This window comes from Trachemys scripta, chromosome 7 (genome assembly GCF_013100865.1).
Source record: "Trachemys scripta elegans isolate TJP31775 chromosome 7, CAS_Tse_1.0, whole genome shotgun sequence".
Classification (NCBI taxonomy): Eukaryota; Metazoa; Chordata; order Testudines; family Emydidae; genus Trachemys; species Trachemys scripta.
Genome location: NC_048304.1, coordinates 4,707,875 through 4,731,683, shown reverse-complemented (window position 1 = coordinate 4,731,683; position 23,809 = coordinate 4,707,875). Strand labels below are relative to the sequence as shown.

The window sequence follows — 23,809 nt, the reverse complement described above, 5'->3', positions numbered from 1 at the left end:
TGGAGGCTGTGCAGTCTAATAGGACCAAGCGGCAGGAGTGCCCCAGTGCTGTTGTCTTTGTAGAGCCACTTAATGGCCAGCTATGGGACCTTCAACAAGTTCTGTGCCCAGGATCCCTCAGAAACCTGATCCACACACCAGAACGCTCAAGCAGAGCTGTGTGTCTTTTCCTATGCCCAGGACAGCTCAAATGTAGTTTTTGGTGTTCAGTGAAGTCCTGCTTTGGGCCCCGTTTCAGCAAAGCACTTACGCATGTGTGAAGCCCCAGGCCTGATTAAGGCCTGTGGGTGATGCCATCATAATCATAATGGAGTCTATAGCTGAGGATCTATTGGCCACAGTCCTGCCCCTCTTCCAGTCAATCCCCTTGTGTGAGAGCAGTGGGAGCCTTCCTACATGGGGCTCACTCCTTCCTGCTCTGTCTGCCTGACCCCAGTGCTATCCATCCCTACCATCCTGCCTCAACTCACTAGCTCCCACCCAGACATCTCATCTGCGGTATCATCACCTGCTACGTTTGCTTTCTCACACCCACCTGTGTCGTGATCTCCGCCTCCCACTGCTCCCCAGACAGCTCATGAAAGGGCAGAGTCCCCACCGGTTCTCAGCACCGCACACATGCGCCGTCAGTATCAGAAGCTCAGGCCCCATCTCATGGTTTCCTTTTAGCATTTAAAGGAACAAACATGCACGTTTCTGGGCTGCTTTATTCCTCTTACCTCCCCTTTAGCCTTAGAGACTCCTCTGGTCTTTTTTCTTTGACTTGGACTTAGTGAGACTCACCTGGTCCTCCTGTCAGGGTGAGTCAACAGAATAACCCTACATCTCCATACAATGTCCTAGAACCTGATAACCTAACACACAGATAAATCCATCTTGCCCCACTTCCAAAGTGCCTCAACTCTCCACCCTCTACATCTGTTCTGCTCACCCCACTTGCCAACCATCTATCGACCCTCCCATCACCCCATGAATATCCATCCAATTTGTTCCTCCTCTGAGCCGCCTCACACATACACCCCAGATTTTTCAATCTGTCTCACAGATGTGTCCACCCACTTCAGTGGGAGTTTCGTCTGTCCAAAAACTACAGGGTTTGGGCATTGATGGAGAAGCTACTGGTGACAAACAGTGAGATTTTGTTTCTGATAGTTACTGCATTTGAAATGTGATGTATGGAAGCAATGCAGAAGCTGGTACTGTGGGAGAGATGAGTAGTGCAGTGACGGGACATTGTTTGAGCATCAGTGCTTTCAACAATATCTCCCACCATTTAAAAAACATTTGGGGGTTTTTTTATGGGTGGTCTCTGTCTCATGTAATGCACGGCCCATCAAACAACACAATTAGATAGTTTGTCTTATGCCAGGAATAATTTACTTGAGAGGATAGTTTCTGAAGACGGAGATTTGAGATTGAAGGCTGCATTTTAATTGCCTGGCACAAGTGTTGCTTTGAAATGTGTTTGTAATGAATAAACCCTTGAGTACTCTCCGATACACTCTGCCAGCCTGTGTTGCTGTTTGTATTTCTTCTACAGCCTTAAGAAGGTTTCCTGGCAGAAACATGGTCTTGTTTTCTTTTCCAGGGTGCATTTTATGAACCTCTTTTTATGGTGTCATTATGAACTGTCAGCCCTGGAGCGAGAAGGTATTTCTCAAGTCGTCTCCACAGTTCTGTATTTAGAGCTTTTTCTGGTAGTGAACTCTGGCCAGATAGCTTATGCCTCACACAGTTACTGGTGCCCCCTATAAAACAGTCAAATTGGAGGTGACTTAGGGGGATGGACAGATGCATCAGATGTCTTAGGACAGTCCTCGAATTAGAGGCTAGTTTCTTCGAAGGGGGCGGATAGTCTTGGATTTGAACCCTTGGGTAGTAAAATAATAAAACATAGACATTGTGAGTAGGGGGACCAGACAGCAAGTGTGAAAAATCGTGACAGAGGGTGGGGTGTAATAGGCACCTGTGTAAGAAAAAGCCCCAAATATCGGGACTATCCCTATAAAATCGGGACATCTGGGCACCCTAATTGTGAGTAAAAGGCTGCTTGGCAATGGCTTTTTAATTAGTGAGCTGCTGGCCAGAGGTGCTGGAACTGTTTGTGTAGTGGGGGTGCTGAGAGCCATTGAACCAAACTGCAAACCCTGTTTATAATGACAACCACTTCAAGCCAGGGGGTGCAGCAGCACCCTCCACACCCCTAGTTCCAGCCCCTATGCTGCTGACACCAGAGGCAGCACCTGGGGGGCTTGCAGTGGCTGTAGTCACCCCAAAAGGTGCCTTAGCCACCCCCTGGAGCAGCCGCCACTTGCCAGCCGCCCAGCTTTGAAGGCAGAGGGGAGAGAGTGGTGGTGGCTGGCCAGGCGCCCAGCTCCGTCAGTGGCAGTGCCCCCACCGGCAGCAGCACAGAGGTAAGCCTGCCTGAGAGCAGCCCCGGTCCATGCCCCCACCTGCTGAGATGTGCTGCCCAGGGCAGCTGGAAGGTCCGGGACTCCCCACAGCTGCCTGGACTGACCCACCTGGTCCCTGCCCCCTGTGGCCGCTGTTCCCTGGGCTCTTAGGGGGGAGGGAAGAGGAGGAGGTGGGATCAGAATTTAGGTGGAGCAGGAGGTGAGGCCTCATGGCAAGTGGGGACACAGCCTCCCCAATTTTCTGTCTAACCCACCTCAGCCTCACTCCCTCCCCCCGGGAAGAGGCTGGCGCCGCCCCTGGCTGGCACCCATTTCTGTCACTGAAGTTGTACCAAATGAATCTGGGGGTAGATTCTGGTCTGTTGTCACTAACTTAGGAAACACTTAGGGACAGATTTTCACAAGAGCTCAGAGCCGGAGTGTAAGCGTTCAGTACCTGCAGTGTTGTTGGGATAACGTTTCCAAAAGCGCCTGTCTCCCATTCTCAAACGTGATTTTCGCACGCAGGAGCCATTGCAAGTCAGTGGGATGAGGACTCTTAAGTCGTTTAGGGTACGTCTACACTGACAAAACGAAAAACCCTCCACGGCACTGAGTCTCAAAGCCTGGGTCAATTGACTCAGGGCTGAACATAGCCGTGTAGGCATTACTACTCAGTGTGGAGCCTGCGATTTGAAACCTGGCAGACAGGTGGGTCTCAGAGCCTGAACTGGCATGTCTACACTGCTACTTCTAGCCCTGGAGTGCGAGCCAGAGTCAGTTGTTTTGTTGTTGTTGCAGTGTAGACATATCCTTAGGTGCATTTGAAAGTTTTACCTGGAGTCAAAGCCTGGATGACGTCACAAGTGAAATTGATGGCCTCGCCCAAATCACTGGCAGATATTTGCCAACATATACAAACCCAACGCACAGCAGGGCACAGCTGGCAATGGTTGCTCGGGGGAAGGGCACTGGCCTGGCACTGCGGAGTTCCTGGCTCTATTGCAGACTCTGGGTGACCTTGGACAAATCACTTCTCGGTGCCTCTGTCCCAGCCATGTAAAAAGGGGACGATAATCATTTGGAACCCTTCTGCGGGGGCGTTGTGAGAATAAATCCTGTTGTGTTGGTGCTATGCAGCTAGGCAGGAAATTCCCATGGCTTTCTGGAGCGTTGCAGATGGTAATAAAGGTGACCTGATGGAGCTGCATGTGGGAGAAGACGCTTCTGGTGCACATGCCAACTGGGACCAGGCAGAGTAGAGCCCTGCCACCCAACAGCACTTGACTACAAGCGCTGGGTTCAGGCTGTGCATGAAAAACAACCCGAGGCTCCCTGGGTCGGGTCATCTATGATCACCTCCTCCCGCCCATGGGGTCAGCACGACAGCTGCCTGCCCTACTCCTGCTGGCTGTCGCCACCTCTCTCCGCTCTGCGTGGTCCGCAAAGAGAGTGTGCTAACTAGTCGTGCAGCAAGGCACCGGTGGCCGGTAGGAGTAGCACATACAGACGCCGCCATGACAACCTCACACGCAGAGACAGATCACAGGCATCGGGAGTGGGAAGTGCCCAACGGGCTGAGCCCCAAAGACCAGTCTGCAGGGCTGACACGGGTTCCCATGCAAGTGTCGGGCTTGGGTCAATTCTGAAAATATCACGAGGCTCTTGGGTTAGGTGGGGGTTGGCTGTGATCAGCTCCAGGTTGGACTTTAGAATTCGGCCTGAGGAGATCTCTAAGGAGGAATCTGTCATTTCAAAGAGGGGAGAAAAACCCGGGTGCCATTCCTCCGCTTGTGTAAATTTGGCAAAGCTCCGTTTACTTCAGTGTCGCTATGGCAACACACACCAGTTGAGGATGTGGGCCGGGGCGTGTATACTGATGTATATAGGAGACAAGCTGTATGGACAGATAATGAATGTGAATCTGAGAAATGCATACAGGAAGCTACAGTTTATCACATAAATGCCAGGCACTGGTTCTGCCAGTTGCTAAAGGTAATGTATCCATCCAAGGGGCTTGGGAGACAGCTGTTATGGATGGTGGTAGTTCTCCATGTACAAGGCACTTTCCAAATGCATGTGGAGACATAACCAGATTGCTCACGTGGTGTGACAATCCAACAAGCGACTCTTGAGTCTCCATTAAATCTTAATACATTTTTCTTGTTGTTTTAATCCAAGGAGCGTAAATTTCCGAAATTTGTATCCAAAGAAATGGAAAACATGTTTATCGAGGAGCTGAAGTCTTCTGTCAACCTGCTGATGGCAAACTTGGAAAGCATGCCAGTGTCCAAAGGCGGCTCGGAGTTCAAGTTACAGAAGCTAAAACGCAGCCACAACACCTCAATCATTGACCTGGGAGAAGAAAATGAAAACCAGCTTTCAAAGTCCGATGTTGTGCTGTCTTTCTCCTTGGAGGTAAAAGCTACAAACTCTCTCCATTTGAACATATAATGTGCTGAATTAGTGTGATTAAGAATCACACCAATCAATGCCTAGCCAGTTTGAGCCATGAGAGTAGATATTAAAATAACAGCTTGAGGGGCAGAGGGGCAGAGGCCCCAAGCGGGGCTTTCTTCCCTTTTAGGAAACAATTATAAAATGCTTTTACCAAGCTTCATAATATGCCCTTTTAGATTTCTCCCATCCTATTAGAACAATCTGGTGTAAGTTGCATGCATCTCTATGGAGATTATACTAATGTGAAATTCAAGGTAGTTTGTATCAAGTCATTCAAACAGTAGTGTAATTAACTAGCATCTTCACAGTGTCGCAATGTTTGTACCAAGTGTAGAAGCCATGAGCTAAATTCATTTGCAGGGCAACTCCACTGAAATTGGGTGGAATTAATCCAGGGACTAATCTGGATGTCTCCTTTCTCTATACTACCTAAAAACACTCTGTTTCAGGGAATTGCAAAGTTTCGTTCTCTTTGCTTTTTGCAATAATAGGGTTATGTGGGTTTTTTAATCAAAAATAGAACTTCTGGGATAGAAATATTCATCAGTGTAATTTCATCGAGACTTTATTACTGGTTCCTAAACTACTAAAACCTTGTGCTTTAGGTGTCTTTGCATTTGATTATTGCTAAGTAGAGATGTCACTTTATTCCTCAGAGAGACAAGGTGGCCAAGGTAATATCTTTTATTGGACCAATTTCTGTTGGTGAGAGAAACAAGCTTTTGAGCATACACAGAGTGGACCTGAAAAATATGTAAAATGAAATAAAGAGGATTTATATTTACCATTTCCTCCATTCTTTTCTATTGTTTTTTCTGCTAAATATCCCCTGTGCTGTGTAAGTTACACCAATTTTCACCATTACCCCAATTTAACAACATGCAACTTACACCACTGTTTACAATATCACTGAATTCAGCGTTTAAAATATTTAAGGTAATATTGGCTTTACGATATTCGCAATATTCAGTTCAGCCTTATTGGAAATTTGGCTGTGTATGAATCCAGGGCTAATGTCTTTGATGTAGACATCAAACAGGGCATAACTATTATGTGCACAGGTATCAAGAAACAGTGAAATGTCACAAAGCACTAGACCTACTTGTAAGAAAAATATGTGCCATTCATAAACGAGCTGTTCATGACAATGTTGTTTAGCATGTTTATCCCTACTGAAACTGATTCAGAAGGAATTGTAAGTGGCGCTTTGAAGTTCTAGAGGGTGAGCAATCCATTCATATGCACAAAACATTTGCACAGCAGAAGTTTGGCCAAGAAACATTGATTCATCAGAGAGTCTGCAGAGATCTCTGTACGTATGAGAGAATCTGCAGGCGAATGACAATGTATCAGGGAATATATAGCATGGAATTTGAAATTTTAACTTATACGCTGCATCTCTAGTTATAAGAAGAACAAAAACATCCATGTGATTTCTTGATGAAGACACATTGTTAATGTGATGATTCATCAACATTAAAAGAAGGAAAAAGGAAATTCCTTCTAAAAAGTTTTGATAAGACAGACTTAAGGTTGGAAATTATATAAACAAACACATGCATCATCCTACTGCACATCGTAAACAAACACATGCATCATCCTACTGCACATCGTAAACAAACACATGCATCATCCTACTGCACTTCCTGTATAATGACACTCGTTGACGAGTCATCTACAGGGACTGAACCCTTGCTCTCTGGGCCTAAACACATAAGCTTCTCCTGCTTGAGCTAAGGGATCAGTTCCATTAGCTTACCCAAAGTAGCAGACTGATAAGTCTCTATGTGGCCTAGCCATTGGAAAGGGACAGAGAGCCACATTCTGCTAGCGTGGGTCAGGCAAAGAACTGGGATTGACAGAATTTGCAAAAATATTAGCAGAAGGTGAGTCCAAACGGCAGCGCTGATAGTGATATGGATTGTTGATGTTTTGTGAGTGGCTTCTTGGTTGGATCTCAGCCCCTCACAGAGGTTATTTATTGGTCTTACTGTGTTGTGAAGTTGAAGGCATTCAGTATCCCACAAGAGCAGACCCATATCATACAGACGCTCCCCGGGTTATGCAAACCCGACTTATGCAAATCTGGACTTACGGAAAAAGTTCCGTAAATCCCGTAAGGGTTTTTTTTGACGTAATTGTCGGGTGTACGTTCCCAACTTACGCAAAATTCGACTTACGCAAGGCGTTCTGTCACTTCCGGAATGGAACACTTGCATAAGTCGTCTGTATATATTTGGGCAGTCTCCCTGATGCAAGATAGGGTGACCAGACAGCAAATGTGAAAAATCAGGACAGGGGACGGGGGGTAATAGGAACCTACATAAGAAAAAGACCCCAAAATCGGGACTGTCCCTATAAAATTGGACATCTGGTCACCCTAATGAAAGAGCTTCAGCTGAAAGAGCTAATTTGCTGTTGTGTTGCTCAGTACTTTCCTTACACTTCCTCTTTTCACTCCACAGGTCGTCATAATGGAAGTGCAGGGTCTAAAATCCTTAGCTCCAAACCGCATCGTTTATTGCACTATGGAAGTAGAAGGTGGAGAGAAACTGCAGACTGACCAGGCAGAAGCTTCGAAACCAACGTAAGTTTCTCTCCCTCTCCTGCACGTTCTTCTCTGCTCCGTTGCTGCACTGTTCTCATGAAAAGTCAATAAATGTGGAGAACGTACATTCATAAATGTATAGATATCAAGGCCAGAAGGGATCATTAGAACTTGCATAGGGAAAGCTTCCTTCATTTATTTCCAGATGAGAAACATATACAGAGCTTCACCCTGCACCAAATGAACAGCAGGTAGGCCTATTTAAGCAAAGCCCATAAGCACATGCTCAAGTCCCATTTGAAGATAATGGGACTTAAATGTGTGCTTAAAGTTAAGTATGTGATTAAGTGCTTTGCTAAATAGGGATGGAGGTTAAGCATGTGCATAAAGTTAAATATGTGCGTAGTGTTTATTTGATGCAGGGCCATTTTGGGTATGTATCCATCATCTCATCCTTCCTGTCGTGTCTTTGGAAGTACGGTATTCTAGGAAAGAAAAACAAGGATGATGGAAAAGGACCTCCCTTTTGAAAGGCAGCATTAATGAAGAGAGAAGGGGAACTGAAAAGCATAGATGGGGGGGCGGGGGAAGGGAAGGAGCCTTTAAAATACTTTCAAGAAACATTGGTGGGGAAAGAAGAAAGGGAGCCTGAGCAGAAGTTGGTGATGGGTGAGAACGTGCAGGGACAGCAGCTGGGGAGGTGAGAGAGAATGAGTCACATGTCAGGGATGTTAGTCATGTCACTTGCTGCACGACTGGAGAATACTCAGGTACTGCGGTGATATGTTATAAAGACCTACATCGACTAGAGCAGCGGTTCTCAAACTATTGTACTGGTGACCCCTTTCGCATAGCTAGCCTCTGAGTGCGACCCCCTGTATAAATTAAAAACACTTGTTGATATATTTAACACCATTATAAATGCTGGATGCAAAGCGGGGTTTGAGGTGGAGGCTGACAGCTCGCGACCCCCCCATGTAATAATCTTGGGTCCCAACCCCCAGTTTGAGAACCCCTGGACTAGAGAGCGTGAAGAAGATAAAAGAAAAGCGGGAGAGAGGAAAGAGGGTGCATTTTAGCATCCTTTCATTTCCTCTTCACTTTTTACTCCTTTTGTGCCTCCATGTCCCACTCAACCTTCTCATCTTCCCTTTCCCTGACACCCTGTCCCCTCATGTGTTGGTCTTTTCTTGTCTCTTAAGCAAGGGGGCGGGGGCCAGTTTTGGGAATGATGGAAATAAAGCGCTTTCTTGTCCAGGGCCCCAGAGAGCGATTGGAGAAACCTCTGCAGGGATTCCGGAGCTTGGCTCTGCTCTGTGCTGTGCCGAGGTCTTGAGCACCTGGTGCGGAGCTGGGCGCCGCTGCAATCTATTGGCTCGCAAAAGGAAAATTCCATTTGGTTAAAAGGGGCTAGATGTGAACCACCAAAGGGAATGCCCTCTCCCTGCTGCCGTCTTCCCACCCTCTTCTTTGCTGTTCTCCTCTCCTCTCCCTTGCAATACCTAGCCCCACCCCACTCTCCCCTTCCACCCGCTGCCCCATGCTTCATTCCATCAAGGGGCTGGTGATGGGGAGGTGACAACTGTTATCATGGGAGATAAGTCTTTTCTCACATGCCTCTGAATCTAAATCCTGACCGGCAGCACCCCCTGCTATTCTAGTCCTGAGTGGGAAGATTGGCTAGGTGTGCAAACCATCTCTGTCAGCTGGGCCCTGAGAGTCTCAAAAGCAGGTGGAGCTCATACCAAAGCTGCTAATGAAAATGCCAGTGGCACGAGGTAAATATTGTGCACAGCTCTGATTGGCAACGTTTGAGAGACAAAAAGACCCAATGGCGTTTTCCCTAGGATTTTAAGAAAGGGCCAAGACAAAATTCCCTCTGGACTCTCTCCACACCAGGAAAGACCCAGAGAGATCCTACAGTATCCGCCCCAAGCCGCCTCATTTTTTAAATACAACTTTTCTCCCTGTAGCCCAAGCTAGTCGTTGGGGGTGAGCAAAGTGGTTTATTACATGCCTTGGTGGGTTACTTGAGAGGCAAGGCAAACTCTAGAAATTTGCCTCTGGATTTTAGTGAGTTATATATCCTTGTTCTTGGTGGGAAATGACGTGTGATGCCATCGCTTTTCTCTTTCCTCTCCTTCCTTTGCACCAGAACCTGCGGTGTGTCCTTTTTCCTTCTCTCGTTATACTTTTAGTGGCACGGGAACATTTTATGAACGGAGCCAGTTGAATCGCAGGAGCTGCCTAGGGGCCTGCTCAAAGACCTCTCTGACTGCTCCTGGGGATATAATGAGCCCAATGGGGGCACTTGTTCATGTCCCACCATGCACAAGAGATAGTGGAACCACTGCACGTAGGATTTGTGGGTAAAATGTAAAACAATAGACTCTACTGGCCTGATTTTCCAAAAGTGCTTAGCTCCCATCAGCTCTCCTTGATCTTGGATCTAAGTGACTGTTTAAGAGAAGTTCCAAGGACATGGGATTTCTCAGCTCTGCAAACCATTACTTAATTTGCAAAACAAGGCTTCCAGCACCTGGAACCAAAATCAAATTAGTAAGTGTCTGTGTGAGGAAGTAGTAAGCAGGGTCCCCAGCATACATATATCATCAGCACTGAACAGCTTTCTTGGATTAATCTTGGCCTCAAATCAGCAGTTATCAACGTTTCAGTCTCCCTGCCCAATAGGAAATCTTGAATTTGTTTACCCAGCCTAGCTGCCCAGTTACCTATCGGGCATGTTAGTACGTATTTCGGGTGTTTTATAGTACAAATATAGTACAAACACAGAAGCGAAAAAGATGGTATGTTATGCACCATTTCATACGGGCCAGTTTCACTCTGGTGTGGGCTGACTATAGAAACCAATGCCATCAAGGTAGTGGAAGGCACCAGAGAGCTGCAGTTATTTAAGCAGGCTAATGTGTCATACATGCAAAGGACAACTCATGGTACCGCACTGGAGTCAGATGATGTTGGCACCAACTTACACCAGCTGTACATACTGGCACCAGGTAGTAGAAAAGCAGTTTCAGCATTTGTTTGGGATAACTTGAATAACTGTTACGTGGTTCTGTCACTCATGAGTAATGTGACCATCCCAAACTCATGCTGATAAAATCTTTCTACCATACCATTGTGTGTACAGACGCTCCCCAGGTTACACAAGACCCGACTTATGCAAATTCGCACTTATGGAAAAAGTTCCATAAGCCAGAAATAAGATTTTTGAGTTGCAGAAATTTTTGCGTAACGTACAGGTATACATTTCCAAGTTATGCAAAATTGGAGTTACGCGAGACTTTCCAGAACGGAACGATTGTGTAGGTCGGGGGCGTCTGTATATGTATATATATTGGTTCTTAGACGTATGTCTATGCATAGTTTTCAAAATGGGTTCCTAAACTTAGACTCCTAAATCCATATCTAGGTATTTAAATAAGCAGCCAGCTCCCATTGGAACTTCTGGCTGCTTGGCAATTTTGTAAATTGGGCCACTTACTCGGGTCCCTGAATCAGGATTTAGGAGTCAAACTTTAGGCTCCCATTTTTGAAAAGCTTGGAGCTAGAGCAGCATCTCTCTGTAGAGAGAAATAGATCTACCTCCCATATGAGAGGCTCTTCCCCGTCTGTGAGCACTAACCGGGAATGCTCTTGCTCACATATGAGTGTACCGGTAAGCACATTTTTCACTCTGCGTCCATTATCCAGAAGTGCCTTGCCTTTCACACTGTATGTACTATAGCCATGTGATACAAAGCAGCTGAATCCACCTCCATACGCACTTATATTACCCATGACTACCGTTGTTTCCAGCATGTTCACTGCATACCAAAAGCTCTTAGGATATGTTTTTCTTCTCTTCACTGGATGCCATTTGAAGACAGAGATTTAAAAAAAAAAAAAAGGTCCCTCAGCTGAAGCCCAGTTGCCATTAGCCTAGTGATCAATAGGATGTCCATCAAGCTTTTATGCTAGCTTTACTCCTACTGCAATCTGATTTCCTCTACTGCTAACTAAAACCTAGTCCCAGACTGTGTTTTCCATTTCCTTGTCTCCAGTTGCTTCCATCCCTCTGGCAGTTAGGAGCAATGTTCCCTCTCATTTTTTATATCCATGTGCGGAATGAATTGAATTAGATGCACCAGTATGGAGGTGATATGTGGCGGGGTGGGGCCAAGGGGTTCGGAGTGTGGGAGGGGGCTCGGGGCTGGTGCAGGGAGTTGGGGTGAGGGTTCTGACTGGGGGTGCGGGCTCCAGCTTGGGGCTGAGGATGAGGGGTTCAGGGTGTGGGAGGGGGCTCAAGAGCTGGGGCAGAGTGTTGGGGTGTGAGGGCTGCAGCTGGGGGTGTGGGCTCTGGGGTGGGGCTGGGGATGAGTTTGGGGTGCAGGCTGCCCCAGGGCTGGGGCCAGAGGACTCCCCACATCCCTCTCCCTGCCGGCAGCGGCTCTGGGGGAGCAGCCCCCCTTCTCCCTGCTGGCAGCATGGATTTCCGGGGAGGGGCCCTCCCTTTCCTTGCAAGTGATGGTTTGCCTAGTGTTTGCTGGTTAGAAAACCCAGCAACCCTTCTGTAACCCTTCATGCAATTCCTTAGTTTGCTGAGAGGACATCCTAGACCTCTTTTAATCCCTGCTTTTTCAAATGTAATGGTCTTCCCTGTTAATGATGTAGCATCTGTATTAATGTCAAAGGAGAAAATGATTTTGTGACTTTTGCTTGCTAATTTTGGGGATTATTCATTTTGAAGCAATATCCATTGGATGAAAGACAGTTTTCTCCCTTGATTCACTAGAGAGTCTTGGCACTTTTTAAATGAAACTCAAACTGAACAGCTTTATTGTGTAAAGGTCAGAACCTGAGTTACGCTAGGAGGCCCACTTTTCCTCTGATTCCCAAATCTTCAGATTTTCCTTCTCCAGAGAGCATCACAAATCCCAGTAGAGGGATGAGGAAGATGAACTAGATGACCTAATAAGTCAATTCCATCTCGTATTTCTATGATTTTTTTTAAGATTAGTTCCAAGCACACCATTTTTTGTAGATGACTGTGCCACAATGATAGTTTCAAAGGCTGAAGAAAACACAGCTGAAAATCATTGCTTGAACTAGAAGCTGAAAGTTTCAGATTGCACTCCGCATCTGTACACAAATAATATAGCAAACACACATTTCCAGACCGATTTTCCAAGACTTTTAAGGCGGTAACAACAAAAATAGGCATTTTCGTCTGACTTTTTTTTTTACTTAATTTGGGTTGCCCGACTATGATGTGAGTTCAGATGTTAAAACCTCGTATATGATGTAAGAATTATAAGGGTTTTTTAATGTGAAGCTTAGAGCAAGTTCCTTATCTGAACAAAAAAGCACCATCATAGAGGTTTAGAGCACAGTCCTGCAAACTGTATCCCCTCCGAAGTCAATGCATGAAATCCTGGCCCCTCTGAAGTCAATGGCAAAACTCCCTCTGGCTTCAATGAAGGATTTCATCAATGTGACTAAATAAAAATCCTTCTCCTTTGAGAGATGTCTCTGTGGGTGTTCCACTCCAGGTGTCGGTGCACTCCTGCACCTTTGCTTGGAGATTTTTACAGCAATACCCGAACGGGCCGCGCACACGCGGTGCCTGCCTCGCACGCCAACCATGCTTCAATAGTGCACATGCGCAGCCGGGCTCCTCAGCCTGAAACGGAGCTCAGCAGATTCGTTCAAAAAATTTTCATTTTGGCTAGTTTCTACACAGTTTTACCCAGTAAATGAAAGATAAGTTTGAACTCTCCTTTCCCCGTTCTCTCCAACAACAACAAAAAAGTTTTTTTTTTTCCCCTTACCATTTTTCCTGTCAGTTATTTAGACAGTTCGTACTGTGCCTGGCTCACCAGGTTTTAAGAGATGCACTCCGTGTAGAGACGCCATTCCTATCTCGGACAGCCACTCTCAATGTGTTCCCTGTTTGGGGGAGTTCACTGTTAAAGGCTAGGGCATGAAAGGACAGAGACATGAGGCTCAATTAATCTTAATGCAGAAGTGTCTCAGACCTCCCTCCGACCCAGGTGTGTAGTCATCCTCAAGACAACGTCCGCCTAGGTCAGCAAAAAATTAAAAAACAGGAACTCTCCTCAAAAAAAAAAAAAAAAAAAAAAAAAAAAAAAAAAATGAGCAGGTCTGTCTCGTCAGTGCCAACTGCTCCGCGGCTCAGTACGTACCACACTCCGGACACCTCCAGCACTGCCCGTATCTTGGTTGCTGCCGATGCACACTGCTCCGGTGCCGAGGCTTCAGACTTAAAGTTGCCTGCCTCTTCTTGTATTCCAAGGCCCTACCACCCTGGTATGGACACCCGTGGGTGGGACCACCCCTGCCATTCTCCGCACAGTGGCATTGCTGGAGCCCGTGGAGACACCCTAGTGACTGACACAGCCCCAGAAGCGGTGACATCAGATCTCCTCCTGAGTCTGTGCAAATTTCTGCGACTGAAGGACAAGAACAACCTGCAACCCTGCACACGGAAAAGGGGGCACCTGACACTTCTCCGACCAATAACAACTCAGCCCCCTCACCTAGGGTGACCAGATGTCCCGATTTTATAGGGACAGTTCCAATATTTGGGGTTTTTTATATGGGCTCCTATTACCCCCCACCCCCTGTCCCGATTTTTCACATTTGCTATCTGGTCACCCTACCCTCACTGGACAAGACTATTATGCCCCCACCTCCAATAATAACAGATGATTTTGCTCATTTTCACGATCTCTGCAAAAGAGTGGCTGATGCACTCAAGATTACTCTGGAAGAGGTGTCGGAAAATCAGCGTGAGCTGACCAACATATTACAACCTTCCAGCACATCCAAGATTGCCCTCCCTATTAACACAGCCATTCTGGGCCCTGCCAAGAATATCTGGCAGACACCAGCCACTATAACACCTACCTGCAAACATGCAGACCGGAAATACTATGTCCCATCCAAGGGCTCAGAGTTCCTTTTCACACACCCAGCACCAAATTCGCCGGTAGTTGAAGCAGCCAACCAAAGGAACAAACAGCAGCATTCCCAGTCCACCCCCTCTGACAAGGACAGTAAAAGACTAGATATACTCAGTCGAAAAGTTTATACGTCATTTACACTGCAATTCAAGGTGGCTAATTACACGGCCCTACTGGTCAAATATGACCACAGAAATTACGGGAAACTCATGAACTTTATTAATGACATTCCAGAGGACAAGAGAGAGCAATTCAAAGCCGTAGTCTCTGAGGGACAAATCCTTTCTCGCACAGCAGTACAGGCTGCCCTCGATGCTGTTGACGTGGCTGCTGGGTCCACAGCGACGGCCGTCGTTATGCATCGGGCTTCATGCTTTACATCTTCTTCTTTCCCACGCGACATTCAAAATACCGTGGAAGCTCTCCCCTTCGATGGAGAGAAGTTATTCGCTACAAAGACCAACAAAGTGTTGCACACCATGAAGGACTCCAGAGCAACACTCAGATCCCTAAACATCTACACACCATCAACTAGAAGGAGACAATATAGGTATCAACCTTATCAGTGCCCATGATATCTGGCCTACACTCAACATCACCACAGGCCATATGATCAACAACGCCAGAGACCTAGGCACCAGCAACGCCGCCCCATGCTGTCAGCACCGTCCCAACCCCTTCCACCTAACGAGCAGATTTGAAGCCTTGGACGAGGGTATAGAAGACCTCTCACCCACTCTAGCGCTCATACTACCTATCCGGATTTTGGTGCACCGTTTGCTCCCTTTCTACCACAACTGGCAGGCCATCACTACAGACAAATGGGCACTAGAGGTCATCAGAATTTTTTTCAGTCACCTGGAATGGGGCACCCACAGGGACATGTCCCTGTGGGTGCTCCACTACCCACCCTGAGTTGGAGCGGTCTCTGTTGTAGAGAAGGAACCGAGGAGCCCAGTCACGCACATGCGCTGTTGGGGCACGGTTGGTGCACGAGGCCTGTGCAGGTACTGCTGTAAAAATCTCCAAGCGAATATGTAGGGACGCACCGACGCCTGGAGTGGAACACCAGCAGGGACACTCATCTCGAACATCAGTTACTGCACAGATGAGTAAAGATTTTCAGGGTGAGGGCCTGCTATTCAGTACACATGAAGCAAAAAGTGCATCTTTACTGCTGATTCACAAGAGAAGTGTGCCATAGACATTATTTTATCTTGTGGTTTTGTTTGCCAGCCTCCTCTAGCTAGAAAATGTGCTTTCTTCTTCAAAGAAGGCAAATATGATGCAGCATCCATCATTTTAATTTTTAAGATTTCATTAATGTTTTAATTGTTTTATGTTCTTATGTTTTGAGTTGCTGTTGACCCTGAAATTTTTATATATATATGAACTGTTACATCTTTAAGAAAAGACAAAATGGAGGCTGTATGGTATTTGTACTTTTCATCAAGGACTTTTGGCTAAAACTGATAGTCCGTACACCAAAATACAGATGCCATTGATTATCAGCATTCCAACCTGAATGAACTAGACTTTTACTTCCACAGGGAATGTTTGTTATAGGGTTACCATCCGTCCGTATTTCCCCAGACGTGTCCGGCTTTTGTGTCTTTAAATAGCCATCCGGGAGGAATTGGTAACAAGGTTAAAAGCTCCAGGATTTTTCCCCTCCCCTCCCTTCCATGCAGATTGCGGCTGCTGATTGGGCGGCTGGGCCTGATTGAGCCACTCCCACTGACCTCCAGCAGCCAGAGCCCTCCCCTGCTCCCCCCTGCTGCCTGCAGTGTGTTTTGCCTACACATGGGCATGGTAAGGGGGAGTCCCAGGGGGCAGTCAGGGAGCGGGGGAGGGTTGGATGGGTCCCCGGCCTCCACCTGCCACCCCCTCTGCCTGCCTGCCTTTCTCTTGCCTGCTTGTACTGCCAGAGCCGGCAGCAACTGCTGTCTGCTGCCCCCGGGTCCTAGTGCCACCCCATCCACTAAAGGCAAGACAGGCTGCCCTTACCCTGCCCTTCCACCCTAGCTCCAAGCCTCTCCAATGCCCCAAACCCCTCATCCCCTGCCCCAGCCCTCATCCCCTCACACCCTAATCCTCTGCCCCAGCCCTGAGCCCCCTCCTGCATCATGAACCCCGCATCCCCAGCCCCAGCCAGAGCCCTCATCCCCCCAAACCCTAATCCTCTGCTCCATCCCTGAGCCTCCTCCTGCATCATGAACCCCGCAGCCCCAATCCTCATCCCCCTGCAGCCTAATCCTCTGTTCCATCCCTGAGCCCCCTCCTGCATCATGAACCCCTCATCCTCAGCCTCACAGCCCTCACCCTTGCACCCCCTCCTATCCCCAAACTCCCTCCCAAACCCCCTCCCCCTTCCCACACACCCTCTCCTGCCCTCAAACTCCCTCCCAAAGCCTGCACCCCCTCCCTTTGCACCGCCTCCCACCCCCAAACTCCATCCCAGAATCTGCACCCCTCACCCCCTCCTGCACACCTACCCCCTGCCCCAGCCCGGAGCCTGCACCTAAATTTTATCCCAGAGCCTGCACCCTGCACCCCTCCTGCACCCTAATCCCCAGCCCAGGACCTGCACCCCAGACCTCCTCCCCCAACCCAACCTCCCTCCCAGAGCCTTAGGCAGGTGAGGGGGGTGATTCTGGGCATCACCAAAATTTCTACAACCCTGCCACCCATGCGAGTGGAAAAGGGTCGGGGCAGTCAGGAGACAGGTAGGGTCCTGGGGGGCAGTTAGGGTAGGGGGTTCTCAGCAGGGGGCAGTCAGGGGACAAGAAACGGGGGGGTTGGAGGTTCTGAGGGGGGGCAGTCAGGGGGTGGGAAGTAGTGGATGGGGGTGGGGCAGGACTAGGGCGGGGCTCCTCACCCCTCCCAGTGTCCTCTTTTTTGATTGTGAGAATATGGTAACCCTAGTTTGTTACCATATTAAAAGTAAGTGGCAGACTTCTGAATCTGCACTGATACAGTTGTGGAATCAGGGTAGTATTCTATAAGCGTTAATTTCCATTCTGAAGACATAAAAGATGCTGCTACTCTTCCAACTTTGCCTGGTTCTGTGCCAGAAAAATATGAATATTCAGTAATCTGTATCAAAACAATACAGTTGAAAGTAAGGAAATATTCTCAATCAAAGAGTGCCCTCCAGCAGGGCTCACTTTCCAGAAATATTTTTAACTCCATCTCAGAGGGGGAAATAGCAGAGCTGTGCTTGGAAGAAAATTTCCATAAGAACCTGCAGTTCCTACAATTTTAGGTATTTTTGCTGCTTCAGAGGAGTTAGTCAGGATCCATTTATAGGAGACTGTTCGTACCCATTTTGAAAAGTGCCCTCGGACTGGTCTGCACATACTGTGTTAGCTTAGGCAGCCCTTACTTGAACGAGGAGTCCTTTCTCGTGCAAGCATTTTCACTGACCTCAAAAGGAGGTCCTCCTGGGAGTGTTACTTGTAAAACTAAGGGTTGCAGGATTTGCCTCTTTACTTGGATTATTTTACACCATAATGAAATGTAGCATCTGGGCATAGAGCCATCCACCCTCAGGAAACTCCAAGGAGTTCAAAATGCTGCAGTGTGTCTCCTCAGCAACACGAGCGCCGCAAGCTCATTGCACCTGACCTCTGCTCTCTACACTGACTTCCCATAGAATCTCAAATCAAGTTCAGGGTCTTGGTCCTTCTCTTCCCGGTGCTCCCTGGCCTGGCCACAGGATAGCCAGAAGAGCCTGCAGCTCCAGAATGGGGACTGTGGTCAACAGCTCCTGCTCCAAGATTGTGGAATGAACTCCCCCAGGAACTAAGGACCATCGCAAACCTCACCACCTTTCACTCCACATGCCAGGGGCATTTCTTTGACCTGCCTTCTGTAGCATAAACCCAGAGCATTAAAAAAACAACAACAACAAAAAATAACCCTAGGAACATTAAACACTCCACTGCATGTACAGTTCTTCTCCTGGAGAGAAGATGAACCTCATGTGACTGATGATAGTCCTTTTCCTTAAACCACTATTGGAAGGCAGTCAGCTACTACGGTGATGAGGATGGTGTAAGAACCTATATTGAATAGAATAGTCCCCAGTGCATTTTAAAAGGATACTACACTATGGAAACAGATGCCATTTCGGGTATTCATCAATCATCCAGAAATGCCAGGTTTCATCTGTTTACGGAATTAGAGCCCAATCCTCAAAGGGGCCAAGTGCCTCTTTTTGAGGTCCTGAGCTTCCTGAGCTCTCCTTGAGGTCATGGGCACTGGAGTTGCTTTTGTACTTTTTACTGTATGGAAAACATCCTAAAAAATGCAACCATTCTGCAAGGGACTAGAACAGAGAAGAAACATGTAACTATCTTCCCAAAGAAATATTCTCTTCTTAACCTCCATACTTGGACAACCGCTTTCTGTATGCTTTGATACCAGACTGTGTACATCATTTTCCCCCTACAAACACCAGGAATTTCAGTCCTTACCTGCAAGAAAGGGCCATCTGTAAAACCTGAACCAGTGAGTTTTAACTTCTTAAGCAGTCAACCTTTTTGTGCACATGGTATTTCGTTCTGGTTTAAGGATGTATAAAACCACAGAAAAGTCTCTCTCTTACAAACTACAGTGTAAAGTGCAGGTAGATGAAACCATGCCCTCCTATACAAGAGTCTATCTGGGTTTAGTAACATACATCCCAAAACACATTGCTCAGAAGCAAAATTGTCTACAGAGAAATAAGTGAAATGTAAATTCCTTGTACTCATGAAAAACTGCTTATCTGCTCTGAAAATAAAGGCCACTGTCTCAAATTTAAATGATAAATAACATCTAGGTCCAAACTGACTGAAATCCAGTTTCGCCATGATCTTTCAGTCTGTGCAGGGCCACCAGAAGACTACATTGCTCATGTAGTTGTTAGAGAGACAAGATGGGGAAGGTAATACCTTTTATTGGGCCAACTTCTGTTGGGGAGAGAGACAAGGTTTCGAGCTATACAGAGCTCTTCTTCCGGTAGTTGTTGTCATTCAGAGAAAAATTACATTTGAACCAGCAGGATTAATTTGAAAACTGGAACTTTTATTCGGGTGAGGGGGGGAGATGAGAGGGATTGGAGGGGGAAGGCACAGGCACAGGGGGAAGATGATGTAAAATGTTTGGGTTTAGGTAACAATGCCTTTGGGAGTTGCTGTCTGTTATATGCAGGCACACCCTTCTAATGCCTACATTCATTGTCTTTACAACCTATGTGATCTTATACTTATATGGGGGGGTGTTTGGTTATCTGGTTTACACTAGTGTCTACAGGTCCTTATCAGTGCTCCTTGTTCTGAGCACTCTACACTCACCCACACTAACAAAAGGCAATCCCTGATCCAAAGAGTTTACAGGGAGGGATTTTCAAAAGCCCTCACCTAACTCTGCTCACCTTGGACTCAAAAGGAGATCTACCCTTGCAACAGTCCTATTTGGTGCAGTAAGTAGCAATGTTGAAGGGTAAACTTTTTAAAAGCATACAAGTCACTGAGGCGCCAAAGTCCCATTAAAAGTGAGTTGGGATTTTGGTTCCTAAGTCACTTAGGGTATATCTGCACAGCAAGGAAAAACCCGTGGCTGGCCAATGCCAGCTGACTTGGGCTGCGGGGTTGTTTCATTGCTGTGTAGACTTCTGAGCTCTGGGACCATCCCACCTCGCAGGGTCCTAGAGCCCGGTCTCTGGCCCAAGCCCAGGATGAAATACAGCAATGAAATAGCCCCACGGCCTGAGCCAGCTGGCAGGGCCCAGCTGTGGGTGTCTAGTTGCTGTGTAGACATATCCTTAGGGTACGTCTGTACTGTGATTGCTGTGTGGTGTGCATATCATGTTAGCTCTACCTAACACAGCTAAAAGTAGCAGTTAAGATGCAATCCAAGCCCACTGGGAACCTTGCTACTTATTGCCAAGTCCTCTGGGGACTATCCCAAATCCATCGGGATTTTGACTGGTGTTTGTATGGCGACTCTACACTGCTACACAGCACTGTAGTGTCTAAGCTCCTTCCGTGCAAAATCAATTGCAAAGTCCTGAGCAGACTTGACATAGTCTCTGGTACAGCTCTGTTCTTGGGGTCAAAAGTCTGCTTGGGGTAGGGTGATTGTTTTTTGTTTTGTTTTGAGGTGGGGTTGCGGTCTGGGAAGAGACGGGTAAAAATACCGCTGTCCTACAATCTGCCTAATAGCTCCACATCTGAGGCTGTTGTGGGGAATAACTTTTCACTTGAACTGGCCGGTTTTTAAATGTAACCTGCCCTTTGGTAGCACAGTGGGAAATTCATGTTCAGGATTAGTTTGCTAGAAAAGCCCCATGGCCTGATGTAGGAGATGGACAGGTCTCACATAATGCATTCTGTGTAAAACAATCTTATTTGGTCTATGGGAAAATCCCATGTAACTGGTGACATACTCCAGCATCCCCAAATAGTTAAATTCCACCTCTTATGAGGTCTTTAATTTTCAGAGCTGAGCCTAGGGCTAAATTCTGTGCCTGGCTTCACTTGTTTTGAATAATCATGTCTGCTCTGCAGGTATAACTTACAACCCACTCAAAGGAGTAATTGTCTGAGAACGTATATGCCTAGTGTCCTCTCTACACCTTTCAAATAGTGAATTAAATCCCTCTAAAATCTGAGAGGCCCCTGGCTATCTTAAGAGCCTCATGGGCTTGCTTACCACGGAGGTCTGGAGTGGAGAGGATGAAATTTGAAGATAGATGGGCCTTATTCTCCTCTTGTTTACACCAGCATGAATCAGGAGTCACTCCATTTTACTCAGCGGAGCCACTCAGGTATGAAACTGGAGTGACTGAGAGGAGAATCAGGCCAAGCTGAATGTGGGTTTTAATCGTATTAGCCCTTTTTGTCCCAAGCGGTGAGCCGGTTTTCAAGGTCTATTGGGTTATTTCCATTAGGAGAACAAATTGATGTTGCAGTGAGGTATTTCTCTGATGCAATCCTGTTAATTTCAAAGAATGTACAAAGTCCCGTTTCCCTGAACACATCAGGAATCAAATAAGAGACCGTTTCTTTCCTCACAATTCTATACCTTTTCCAGCCATCCCTGGAACCAAAAACTCTCTGTCTCTTAGTATATTTTGTTACGGGTCACACTATCATCTCTGCTCCTTCTTTTTGGGTATGTCTACACTGCAAATAAACATCTGTGGCTGGACTGGGTCAGCTGACTCAGGCTTGTGGGCCCTGGGCTGCCGGGCTGTACAGTAGCAGTGTAGACATTCGGGCTTGAACTGGGTCTGCGGGACCCCTCCCCCCACCTCAGGGTCCCACAGCCTGGTGTCCAGCCCAAGCCCGAAGTCTACACCGCAATTGTACAGCCCCCCAGCCTGAGTCAGTTGGCATGGGCCAGGCATGGATGTTTAACGGCAGTGTTGGCATACTTTTGTGTCCTGTGTTTCTGACCCTTCTCTCCCATCCTGCTCCACCAGACACACTGAGCTCCACCAATCCATCTCCCAGCTGCTGCATTTGTTTCAGTCTCCAGGGAAGCCCCTTGGGCCACATGGTTCAGCTTCTACTCGCGCCTTGGTGTGTGCCTGTGTTTTGAGTGGCATAAGAACATAAGAATGGCCATACTGGATCAGACCAAAGGTCCATCCAGCCCAGTATCCTGTCTACCGACAGTTGCCAAACCCAGATGTCCCAGAGGGAGTGAACCTAGCAGGTAATGATGAAGTGATCTCTGTCCTGCCATCCATCTCCACCCTCTGACAAACAGAGGCTAGGGACACCATTCCTTACCCATCCTGGCTAAGAGCCATTAATGGACTTAACCTCCATGAATTTATCCAGTTCTCTTTTAAACGCTGTTATAGTCCTAGCCTTCACAACCTCCTCAGGCAAGGAGTTCCACAGGTTGACTGTGCGCTGTGTGAAGAAGAACTTCCTGTTATTTGTTTTAAACCTGCTGCCCATTAATTTCATTTGGTGGCCCCTAGTTCTTATATTATGGGAACAAGTAAATAACTTTTCCTTATTCACTTTCTCCACATCACTCATGATTTTATAGACCTCTATCATATCCCCTCCAGTCTCCTCTTTTCCAAGCTGAAAAGTCCTAGCCTCTTTAATCTCTCCTCATATGGGACCTGTTCCAAACCCCTAATCATTTTAGTTGCCCTTCTCTGAACCTTTTCTAATGCCAGTACTTCCTATTGTTTCAGCTGTCTGGTTCCATAAAGGAGCATGGTTTCTTAGAATAAATGGAGATATACCTATCTCATAGAACTGGAAGGGACCCTGAAAGGTCATTGAGTCCAGCCCCCTGCCTTTACTAGCAGGACCAAGTACTGATTTTGCCCCAGATCCCTAAGTGGCCCCCTCAAGGATTGAACTCACAACCCTGGGTTTAGCAGGCCAATGCTCAAACCACTGAGTTGTCCCCCCCCCTCCTTATTTTGAATGAAGGGTGACACTAAACCTACCAGTTTAGTTGAGTTGTCTCTCAACTCCCCAGCATGACTGTACTGTAGGGGCGTTCTGGAATGATTTTCATTTTGGGCTAAATCTGACCCACTTTGCAGAGGGCCCCACACCAAAAGAGCCTTGCAGGAGCTCTGAGCACGGCGGCCTGGATGGAGCGCCGAGCTGGATGGCCTCAGCCCCTGATGCCTGATAGGCCGGCACTGGGTGGACTGAGGGGAGCTACACTGAGGAGATGCCACTAGATCTGCACCTGCATTCTTCCACTGGCTGAGGAGCTGAGTGGATGGAGGAGCAGCTGCCACCTTAAGCCGATGTAATATCCCTGGAGCATCTGTGTAGAGTTAGGGGGGGTGGATTTTGTTCCCCACCCCCACGCAGGACATCCCTGTAAAGCCTGATATAAGCTGGTGGGTGGTTTCCCCAGCCAGGCAGACATGAGTTCTTAAAGGCCCTTTCTTCAGCGCTTGTTTTATTGTCCCCAAAACAAGAAGCTAATGGGTTGAGAGACCCCCCGGGAAATCATCTCTATGGGCTTCCCCGCTTCAGACCACCAGAATGGGAGAGGATAGACGTGGTCCCTTAGCTCCCCTTGGACCCAGATGCTGCTTCCTATCCTACTTGGCCCCAAGCAGCCACGTCACAGGCAGGCACCTGGAACAGGTATAGCAGCCTTTTCTTGTCACACCTGGGTAGCTGGGCTTCATGCGCTTTCCAGAATTTCACTCTTTACAGACTCCATTCTGTATCGCTTTTGAAATATTTCAGCCGCTCTCCACCCATGCCTCTTTCCCTCCCTAGTTTTATGGGCCACCCTGATTCCGTTCCAGGAGAAAGGGGAGCACCTCTTAGCCTTCGTTATCTTTCTGCTCCTTCCTTGATTAGCTTGCAAAGGGCTCAGCTGCCAAGGGTGCTTATCGCTTATTTCACCAAGTACCTTCCTTTTGCTCACTGCAC

General features: G+C 47.3%; 1 protein-coding gene across 27 annotated transcripts in view; it reads left to right on the top strand.

Moving 5' to 3' along the window:
* Positions 1 to 23,809, top strand: part of CADPS (calcium dependent secretion activator) — a 364,439-nt gene that overhangs the window by 148,478 nt on the left and 192,152 nt on the right. For all 27 annotated transcript variants that reach the window (XM_034776664.1, XM_034776659.1, XM_034776658.1 and 24 more), the window contains exons 5-6: positions 4,575 to 4,811; positions 7,319 to 7,440. In XM_034776664.1, coding sequence (XP_034632555.1) covers positions 4,575 to 4,811; positions 7,319 to 7,440 — 359 coding nt within the window. The remainder of the gene's footprint in view (positions 1 to 4,574; positions 4,812 to 7,318; positions 7,441 to 23,809) is intronic.